We start from the raw sequence: 11,092 nt of genomic DNA on the forward strand, positions 1-11,092 counted from the left end.
TTCCTTGGTCTCTGAGTCCTCCCCAGCAAGAGACAATAGTGAGCTGTAATGCAAGGACTAACCCCCTCCATGCCCCTTCCCTGTCCCACCTGCAGGGTAGCATGTTTGGGGGCACTCCAAACTGGCACCACTGTGTTGCTAGGGACGTATTTAGCATCCGGAAATACTGGAGGTATGCTTGGTTTGAGCAAGAGCATCTCTCAAATAGCTTGTGGCCCTGCCATTCACAGCCAGCTTGGTGACAGGAGCTGCTGTTGTATGAAATAGGGCAGCAAGGCTAGCACAGGACAGCAGAGGCATCACAGTGACCCTGATGGGGGTCTTCACAGTGACATCACATGCAGCCCAAGAGTTTCTCCTGACCTCATGCAGGCCATTCTCTCCTCCCCTGCAGCAATGCCCCCCCCACAAGCAGAGCCAGTGCTCCCACCCTGCTCCCTACAGTGTCTCCCTCCCATGCACCTGGAGCCCCCACTCCTGGCCTGTTACCTGCAGCAGCTCACATGCACTCTCCTGCAGAGCTGCTGCTCCTGTCCTCTTCCCCCAAACAGCTTGCAGAGAGCAGAGGTCATTCCCTGTCCCCTTGAGCAAGTCCCTCGCATGCACACATGCACAGAGCCAGCCCTCACACCCTGCTCCCCACAGTGATTCATGTAAGGGGACACACAGAAGCAGTGCTGCCACCCCTTTTCCTACAGCCCTTCTCCCATACACACACTCGCACAACCACAGTCGTCTCCCGTGATCCATGCACACCCACGTGCAGCCCACGCTCCCACCCCGTTTCCTACAGCGCCTCAAAGACAGCCAACACTCCCACCCCTTTCTCCACGGTGACTGCTTCATGCAAACACACATGCACACACGCAAACACATGCACACACACACTCATATACACGCACACACACACACACACTCCCTCACATCCAGGCTTTGCCTGGTTCCCCATGGCAATTCCTCCCCCCAGGAATCAGCACTCATTCTCTGCTTCACAGAGTGATTAACTCACATATACACCCAGCCCGTACATCCACCCCATCACCTATAGCAACTGCTCCACATATACTCCCCCTCCGCCTCGTACCCCCGGAGCCGACACTGCCACCCCTTTCTCTCCAGTGACTCACGTCCATGCACACCCATGCACGTGCCCAGGCAGAGCCAGTCTTGCTGCTGCGATCCCTATGGCAGGTCCCTACAGTCAGTCACACGGAGCCCACACTCCCTCCCCATTGCCAACAGGAATTATTTCTAAGCCTTTCCACTGCTTCATGTCTGGGCTCATGGGATGACACCAAGGGCAGTGATGTTTCTCAGTCCCCCTCTCCCCCAGAGGGAGGGCGATGAAGGCGGCTTTATTGCTGCTAATATTTTTTATGGAACCTGTAATCTCTTGACATCCTCTTCTGCTTGGAGAAGGCTGTTCCCCAAGTCTACCCCCATGCACACACTCCTGTGGGCTGCCGCCACAGGCTGTCTGGGTGGAGCTGGCTTGATGCAAATCCCCCTTAATCTTCAATAATCATATTAATATAAAAGGTAACCATTTCACTTTGGAAAACAAAGGTGGATCTCTGGCCTGCCACGGAACCACTGGCATATGAAAGACCTTTCTGCCAGTATTTATCACTCTAAAATAAGATTTACGCTTCTAAAGCTTTCTCTTTTCTTTCATGCTTCTGAGCTGCTTCATTTTTCTCCCCTGAGCTTTCCTATTCTCTCTTTCTTGCTGCCTAACAAATTAGGCATCTAATCGCTGTTGGGGAGGCGCGATGGGAGAGCAGTGGTTTTATATACAGCATCGTGTTGGGTTTTTTTCATGGTTAGTCTTTAAGCTGTTTGGCTCAGCGAAGGTTTGGGGTCAATGGCTGTGCACTTGCTCATGCCTGGGTGCACATGTATGGCAGACGGTAACTTCAGGTTAAAACACCTGAACTCTTACCATGCCCCGAACTGGCCAAAGGGCAGAACTGCAGAGCAGCATGTCCTTGGGGCAGCCTGTGTCTCAGCCCTCTGCCCTTCCTCTGTGTAGGGCCCCATCGTTACTGGCTGGAAGTTGAATGTTGTCAGCATCCTTGCAGCGGTGTCCTTTGAGAAGTAGCTCAGGTCCTGTGTGGTTTTGTGGGCTTCTTCACGGCAGCGACCTGCTGGGATCCTAGTGCTTTGGGCTTCCTCATGTCACGGACAGCTGGAGTTCGGGAGCTGCGAGCTTCCTCCTCACTCATGGTAGGGTCAGTCCAGCTTTCAGAGGGATGATTCTTCTCCCAGCAGGCACTGTGGATTTGTATATGGTGAAATGAACCTGCCAGAGTTGAACCAGGAGATTTCTCTTGTGGTAGCACTCTGCCAAAACTCACAGAGCCTCTGATATTGAGTGGCCACCCTTCAGCAGGACCTGTTGATACCAGTTCAACCCCTGTAAGGGATGAAGGCTTTGTCTAGTCAGTGACGTGACATGAAAACACCTTTTGTTGCATGATTTTCTAGGGTGGCTCTACAGCTTTTTTTTTTTTTTCTTTTTCTTTTTAATTTTCTGCTTAAGCCAGCTCCTCGGTCCTGTAGATTTTTGAAGCTACAGGGCCAATTTCAAACAAATGTAACGTTGGGATGGATCTCAGAGATGCTGAGGTCTTATATGTGTTATGAAAATAGGGGGATAAATTAGAGAAGAGAGAAAGCAAGAGAGAAACCTTCACAGAGCCCCATTAAAGGAAAAAGTGCTACTTAAGCTCAGCCCTTGGTGGACATCAGAGAAGCTGCAGTAGAAGACATTATCTCTCTCTCTCACACATGCACATGCACACAAATGTTTTCCATGTCACAAATCCACAGGTCATCAGGCTTCCTGTTCCCTCTTCTCTTGGTCCAAAACTTCTTAGGGCTTTTGGAGCACCTCTGGGCACAGCCACAGGTTCTTTGTTGCATGACTTGATGGTAAGTCCTGCAATAAATGGAAGCATCCCTGGAAGCAGCGAGGCTGAGAGGGAAGGGGCTGCTGTTGTGTAAGTGCCACAGTGGTGCTGCAAGCTCCTCCCACGGCACTGTCCTTTCGCTATGGCCAGGGGCAAAAGCAAGGACCATCTCTGGGTGCTGATTTGAAGGAGCTGCAGTGAGACCAACAGACCGGTGTGTGTTACAGAAACTGTCCAGCAGGTGTGAAGAGTCCCTTCAAGTAAGGCACCAGCTCCCAGTACCAAGCGGCCCTGAGAAAGGCAGCACCCCTTTCTTTGGAAAGTGGTTAGAGAAATCTTGCAAGGATGTTGAAGCCAAGAGGGGGAGGCAGAGCCCCTTGGAGGGGCTGTTTGTGCCCTGAGGCCTGCCAGGAGCAGGCAGCGTGCTGAGCTGGGAAGAGGGCTGATGCCCAGCTGCAGCACAAAGCGTAAGAAAGCAGCAGGAGCTTTGGCCTGGTTTCGGGGTGTCCCCAGAGGAGCCAAGAGTGCTTGGCAGTTTTTTAATGCATGCATTTCTAATGGGAGGCTCTTAGCACCGTTTAAGCAATGGTAGAATTAAGTGCTGGCTTTTCCAGTGCACTGGGCCCCAGGAGGACAACGTTGACAAGGTCAGGATTTCAGGCCCAAATTACTGCTGTATGAGGCTTTTCTGGTTGCCTTTCCACACCATGCCCCCTAGACCTTGTATCCTCCCACTGTTGTGGTCCTTCCACTGCCTTAGCCCCTGGCTTGTCTCTGTCCCTCATATCATGCCTGTCCACACTTTCAGCAGTTGTATTTTAACCTGCCCTCATACCCGGCCATCTAACTAGTGACCGTACACCTGTGTCACCTCCTGCGCCACCTTGATCCCTGAGCCAAAGGGTTGTCTGTGACTACCAGGACATCCAGCTTCTGACTCAGATTTGGGACTCTCCTCCCTCCATTTTGCCCTCCCTGCTCTCTCCTCTGAACAGGGGAACCATCTCTGTGGCCTTCTGCTTTCTCTAAACACTCTGGTGCAAGGAAATGCCAATAACATTGAGACATCCATTAGCAGGGAATAAACCAGAGGGAAATCCTTGGGAGCTCAGAGCTGATGGGTTGACTTTGTGCCAGCCAAGGAGGGTACAGCCATTCATGGGCACAATGCCACTACTGTTCCTTGATGCTCTCGCATACGTGAGGATGGCCAAGAGCCAAGGGCACGTTGTCAGAGCCGTCTTGGATTACACTGAAGAGTGTTGGAACCCTACAGCTGTGTGGGCTCAGCACATGGGGATGGTGACCTTGCAGCTGACCTATAAAATAGATCCCATGTCCCATGTCTTCCCCTCACCTGTAACCACAGCCTCCCTCCAAAACAGGTTCTCCGTAACTCATGCTTCCCCCTCGGCTCTCCTCTGGGGTGGAGTTGCTTGTCCCTGCTCCATCTCTGTGCCTTCTTGCTCTGTCGTCTGAGAAGCAAGGGAGGGAAACAGCCAACTGCACTGTCAGCACCTTTTGGGGCAGCAGAAAGGACAAGAGTTTTGCTTCCTTGTGTTGTTGGACTCCAGTGCTGTCTGATTTATGTTCATTTGCCTCTGGACATTTGAGAGAGGGCATGGTGCTGACTCCCATTCCTGGCCTCCCCTTACATGTGACTGCCAGTGTCAGGGAGCAGTGAAGGCCAGCTGCTCCCTAAAGGGCAGGTCAGGGCTGCAGTGGGGATGGAGACCAGCACTCCTACCAAGTTGCTGCATCATGGATTGATGGCACTGGGCTGAGATGAAATGGGGTCTTGGGCCATGGGCAGGGGTGGAGAGGCCCCGCATTGGGCTGGGTAGGGCTAATTAAGACTGCCCTTGGGGCCCTTAAAACCAGCGTGATAGTGAGAAGACAGGAGCTGTTAGGAGAAGAATGACAGGGTCTGTGTATTTTTTGTACACAGTCACTTTGGGGACCAATGAGTCTGGCTCGAAGAATGGTTTGTGCCTTCCTTTGGCCTGTGGCTGAGGCAAGGTTGCACAGCCAAGGTGGGAGATGGACAGAAAGTAGGTCTTCCCTGCATGATCCCCTTCTTTTTTGACACATAGCAACGATAAACACCACCTTCATTTCCATCCTCCCCCTAACCCAGCCACCTCTTTCCTTTCCAGGCTGCTAGGACATCTCCCCTTCCAAGCTTTCTCTGTGCTGCCTGAGAAGAGCACCCTGAGTTGGGATGGAGGTGGCTCTCAGCAATTGCTGTGATGCTGCAGAGGAATGTGGTTGTGGCCTCAGAGTTTCTCTCTGTGCACCATCAATAAGCTACAGCAGGCAATGATGACTTCAGTACAGCATTTGGACAGCCTGTACTACCAGAAGGGGTCAAAGAAAGGGGGCCGGGATGTTCCTGTATGGAATTGGATATTGTGCAGAGTATTTGGTGAGAGGAGAAAGGCCAAAGCATAACGAGAAGATGCTGGTTAGAAAGATGCTGGCTAGGGAAATAAGGGCTAAACTTTTCACTGCTGGCTTAGGGGCTGCCCCAGCCTCTCCTAGAGTGGACATACTTTGGGCATCAATGTGCGAAAAGCATAATATCTGCCACTCTTGTTCAGTGGAAGAGACTGGGCAAAGTGAAGGAGCATTAGAGAGGAAGGTAAAGGGACAGAGATGATGTGGGGGATTGGCTGTATTGCTGCATGGAGCCACCTCTGGAAGAGGTGGGACAAGGCAGGGGACTGGAGAGCCAGATGTGCCTCCTATCTGATGCATCTGGGTAGGCAGTGTCAGGAAATTATTTCTCATTGGATTATAAGGCTGAGAAACAAAGAAACAGACTGTAAAAACCTCTGCCTTCTGCTTCAGTGCTGACTGATGTAAAGATGAGGCAGCAGCTGGAGGCCATCATATGACAACCATAAATGACATGAATTTGATGGCCTCAGATGATGAGCTGTGGGGAACAGAGGCTTTCTCTCTGTCTTTTCCATTGGTCTAGCTCTTCTCCCCCTCCCCTTCTCCATCTTGGCTTTACTTTTTGGATTATTGAATACTTAAGTGTTTCTCTGTGACACTATCTCTTATCCCTTAATCCAGCTGGCCTGGTAATTCCACAGACCCAAATCAGCTCAGATTTCTCCACAGACGTAAGCCTTGTTCCTCAAGAGTTCACTCCTCCTCCATTTATCTTCCTTCATTTTATTTCTGCCCTTTCTGTCTCTACTAGAAATTGGTTCAGCTTTTGCAGCAAAAGCTTCGGCAGTATCTTTAGTGAGCAGCCTTTCCCAAAAATAAAAGGGGCAAGAGGAGATTCTTATTTTCATTAACTAAGAATCTTTTTCTCTGTTTTTTATTGTTTTATTTCTCCTCAAAATTTAAAAAAAAAAAAAAGTGCAGTGCCCACATGGTTTTTTCAGCTGTATAAAATTATTTCCTCTGCGCTGCCTGAGGACACCCATGCCAGACTCCTGTCTCAGTGAGAAGGGTTGAAGCTGTAGCAGGAGGGAAGGGTGCTCCAGGCTGCCCTTCTCAGCCAGGACCAGGAGCTTGCCCAGAGCCCAGAAATACATTGAAGCAAATGTCACTTTGTCCCTGATTCCTGCAAGGTATCCTTTCCCACAAAGGGAGGGTGTTCGTAGCCCCCAAGGAGAGGTGGCAAAGTAGGAAAGTGGAAGCTCTGCACCTCTGTTTGGTGGGGGGTAGGTGGGTGACGTGCTCAGGACTGCTGGCATTGCTGGGTGAGAGACTGGAGGCTGCTATTTAACACACCGCCTACACCCTGCCCCCCCCAGCATGCTCAAGCCAGGCTGGCTCACCTCAACAGCCTTGTCCCTGCACCAAGAGGCAGGAAAAATTTTTAGAGCACAAGTAGTTACACGTGGCTTGAATTATTTATCCCTCTTGCATCAAGGAAAGAAGGAAACAAACAAAAAAGTGTGGGTTGTTGGTTTTTTTTTTTTCAGGGAGAGACTTGTCTGCATTTTCCCTGCTTCATGCATTGTGTACATCATTTTCAGGCAGCTGAAAATCTGTGGCTTTGGCTATGCTTGGGGCTTGCCTTTGTTTACACTAGGAGGTTTTGAGCTGCCTGCAATAACAGCCTTATGTTTCCCACCTTCCCTCCCCTTCCCCTTCTACCCCCATGCTGCTACCTTCCCCCAGGTCCCTGGCTGATCACGTTACTGAAGGGAGCACAGGTACCCTTCTGCATACTGCTGATACAAGATTATACGTCGTGAGGGTTCCCTTCTAAAAGGCTTATCAGTATGGCAGACAGTACTGCTCCTCTCTTGCTTGCACCCCCCATAATGCTGTCTCTTCCCCATCTCCCTCTTCTCATGAAACCTAGCTGTCTATACTCTTATCTCAAAGACCCCTCCAATTGATGCCTCTTCTTGTCTCCTGTGTGCTTTCTTTTCCAGATTCCAGTGACAGATGGATCTCTCTCATCCGCACTTGCACTTTGCTTCTCTGTATTTTTGTTTTCGACATGTTTGATCTGAAGCTCTGAAGCTTCTCAGAGGAAACCTGGGAGAGAAGGAAGAGAAGGAGGAGGAACCGAGGGAGCGTGAGCGACAGAAGAGGCAGCCCTGCCTTGTTCTTCCAAATCACACCGTGGAGGGGCGGGGGAAGACTAGACGGGGGAGGACTTGGGTTTGTTTTGGGGTGGGTTTGGTGTGGGTGGGGGGTGGGTGGGAGGGAGAAAAGTGGAAACAGTGGGCAAGTCGCTCATGAGCATCAAAGAAGATTCATTATCCTCGGTCTGAATTTTTGTTTAGAAAAGAAGCACAAGGTACTTCCAGACCAATCATCCACGGTTATAGCTTTTGGATGTGCTGGAAGCAGATTGCACGTATTCCCCCTGCTCCATGCTCCTGGCTTGACCCAGAGGGCAAGAAGAAATAATGCTGATGACACCCAATAGGACTGGGGTGCTCATGCTCTTCCATTGCTAAACCCCAGTTACTGCCCCTTTCTCTTCCCTCTGCCCCTTAGTTTCCTTTTGCTTAGATCCTGAGATTTGGGGTGGGTTTTTGTTGGTTTTTTTGCCCATCCTGATGAGGGCACCACTACAGACCATGATGTGCCTGGTGTTGTGGGCAGCTGCCCTGCTCTGCTTGTTTTCCCCTGGCACCGTGCGAGGTGACTGCTGGTTGATTGAGGGGGACAAAGGTTATGTGTGGCTGGCCATCTGCAGCCAGAACCAGCCCCCGTATGAGACCATCCCCCAGCATATCAACAGCACGGTGCACGACTTGCGTCTGAATGAGAATAAGCTCAAAGTGGTGCTGTACTCCTCCCTCAACCGCTTCGGCAACCTGACTGATTTGAACCTGACCAAGAATGAGATCTCCTATATCGAGGATGGAGCTTTCATGGGCCAGTCAAACCTCCAGGTCTTACAGCTGGGCTACAACAAACTCACCAACCTGACAGAGGGCATGTTGCGGGGCATGGCCCGTCTCCAGTTCCTCTTTGTGCAGCACAACCTAATTGAGCTGGTCACCCCTACTGCCTTCTCGGAGTGCCCCAGCTTGATTAGCATCGACCTGTCATCTAACCGTCTCAGCCGCCTGGAGGGCAACACTTTCACCAGCCTGAGCAATCTGATGGTGTGCGAGCTGGCTGGCAACCCTTTCAACTGTGACTGTAGCCTCTACAGCTTTCTTAACTGGCTGGCGCTCTTCAACAATGTCACCAAGAACTATGACCGGCTCCAATGTGAGACTCCACGGGAGTTCGCTGGGTACCCGCTCCTGGTACCTCGGCCTCACCACAACCGCAATGCTATCACCATCTTCCAGTCCATGTGCAGAGGTGGCACCATCCCCTCCCTGTCCAGGGTCAACCCCACCCCTTATACCCCTGACTCCCAGCGAGACCTGGATGAGGGCTCAGCCATCAGCCCTGGGGACTTCCTCTCAGTCAAGCCTCCAGCCTCCTCCACCACTGACTCCTCCTTCAGCCCCAGCATCAAGCTCCATGATGTCACCATTACCTCAGCCATCCTGATGGTAACCATCCCCATGCCCTACAGTAAGATGTATGTGCTGGTCCAATACAATAACAGCTACGTTTCTGACATAGCAACACTGAAGAGCAAAAAGGAATATGTCACTGTCAACAAGTTGAAGGCCCACACTGATTATACTTTTTGTGTGGCCTCCATCCGCAACAACAGGCGCTACAATCACACTTGCCTGACCTTTGCAACCCGGAGCAAAGGCAGGGAGGACCCTATTTCCAGTACTTCCACCACCACACACTATATCATGACCACCCTAGGTTGCCTTTTTGGGATGGTCATTGTCCTGGGGGTGGTGTACTACTGCCTGCGGAAGCGGAGGATGCAGGAGGAGAAACAGAAGTCCCTCAATGTCAAAAAGACCATTCTGGAAATGCGTTATGGATCAGATATTGATACCAGTACCATGGTCCATCCTTCACAGAAGCTGGGTGAGCCACCAGTCATCCCTGTCTCACGGATGTCCTCCATACCTTCCATGATCGGGGAGAAGTTGCCCCCATCAAAGTCAATGGAGGCTGGAATGGAGACTCCTAAAGTCACCACTAAAGGTAACTACATTGAGGTGCGGACTGGTGGGGGGGATGGGCTGGAGCGAACCCAGCGGGATGAGGACCTGAGGGAGCTTGACAATGGGCAAGGCTCAGCTGCTGAGATCTCTACTATAGCCAAGGAGGTAGACAAGGTCAACCAGATCATCAACAACTGCATTGATGCCCTCAAGCTGGACACAGCCTCCTTCTTGGGTGGTGGGACTGGTGTTGACTCAGACATGGCCTTTGAGTGCCAGTCCATCCCAGCCAGTTCCTCGGGTGGGCTAGAGCGGCCCAGCTTTCTCTCCCCACCCTACAAGGAAAGCTCCCACCACCCGTTGCAGCGCCAGCTCAGTGCTGATGCTGCTGTGGCCAGAAAGACCTGCAGTGTCTCCTCTAGTGGCTCCATCAAGAGCGCCAAGGTCTTCAGCTTGGATGTGCCTGACCACCCACCACTCAGCAAGTCTGACTCCAAATATATTGAGAAGGGCAGCCCACTCAACAGCCCTTTGGATCGTCTTCCCTTGGTGTCCCCGGGCGCCATCCACCACTTGGAGGTCAAGCCTTCTTACCATTGCAGTGAGCACCGTCACTCCTTCCCGGCCCTGTACTATGAGGAAAGTGCTGACACCTTGAGCCAGCGGGTGTCATTCCTCAAGCCACTCTCCCGGTCCAAGCGAGACTCCACGTACTCCCAGCTCTCTCCCAGACACTACTTCTCGGGCTACTCCTCCAGCCCTGAGTACTCATCAGAGAGCACCCATAAGATCTGGGAGCGATTCCGGCCTTACAAGAAGCACCACAGGGAGGAGGTTTACATGGCAGCTGGGCATGCCCTGCGGAAGAAAGTTCAGTTTGCCAAGGACGAGGATCTGCATGACATCCTGGATTACTGGAAAGGAGTCTCTGCTCAGCAGAAGCTGTGACTCCCCCTCGCTCTTACCAAGGAAACAATACAAAACAAGACACCCCTCCCAACAACCAGAAAAAAAAATATGCCACTTGACTGTGAAAAATAAACCAACAACAAAATACTCCCGACAAATACAAAACTGACAAAATTGTTTCTTAAAGTTTACAACAACAACAGCAAACTCTCACACACAGACACACACAGACACACACACACGCTGAATTGTCTCTACTGTGTTATGGGGACCATAGTTCTGCCTGCAGATGGTTGGGAGGAGCATGCTGCTCTGACACTGTGTTAACAACACTGGAGTGTGAGTGGGTGGGAATGGCCCGGGGCGGGGGTGGCAGTGGTGGCAGGGGAAGGGCGGGGATGGACACTCACTGGGCATGAAACTCAGCTGTGAACTATTGCTCTTTCTGTTCCTGTGGAGGGCTGATTTTTCTTTTGGGTGGGAGGGGAGGACTTTGGTTTAGAAAGCTTCTCTGCCTACCTGATATACCTACTTTTCCAAATCTTCCATCACTAATTTTTTCCTCATTTCCTTTGGCAGTGGAGGCTTTTCTCTCTCTCCTATCCCCTTCCAAGATAGGTGGGATTTGCTGGAAGAAGTTCTCTCGCTTCTTTTCCTTTGCCCTTCCCTACTCTTTTCTCTTAGGGGTCTCTAGACTCACACTTTCTGTCTAGATACTTCACGAACCTCCATCCTCTTCAGAGGAAGGAG

The 11,092-nt window shown here is 51.3% G+C and overlaps 1 protein-coding gene across 3 annotated transcripts in view; it reads left to right on the forward strand.

Moving 5' to 3' along the window:
* ELFN2 (extracellular leucine rich repeat and fibronectin type III domain containing 2) overlaps positions 1-10,501 on the forward strand; it is a 53,197-nt gene extending 42,696 nt beyond the window's left edge. For all 3 annotated transcript variants that reach the window (XM_075742875.1, XM_075742876.1, XM_075742877.1), the window contains exon 3: positions 7,319-10,501. In XM_075742875.1, coding sequence (XP_075598990.1) covers positions 7,955-10,381 — 2,427 coding nt within the window. In that variant the 5' untranslated portion in view covers positions 7,319-7,954 and the 3' untranslated portion in view covers positions 10,382-10,501. The remainder of the gene's footprint in view (positions 1-7,318) is intronic.
* Positions 10,502-11,092: the final 591 nt, after the last annotated feature.

The sequence above is a fragment of the Balearica regulorum genome, chromosome 1 (assembly GCF_011004875.1).
Source record: "Balearica regulorum gibbericeps isolate bBalReg1 chromosome 1, bBalReg1.pri, whole genome shotgun sequence".
NCBI classification, from domain to species: domain Eukaryota; kingdom Metazoa; phylum Chordata; class Aves; order Gruiformes; family Gruidae; genus Balearica; species Balearica regulorum.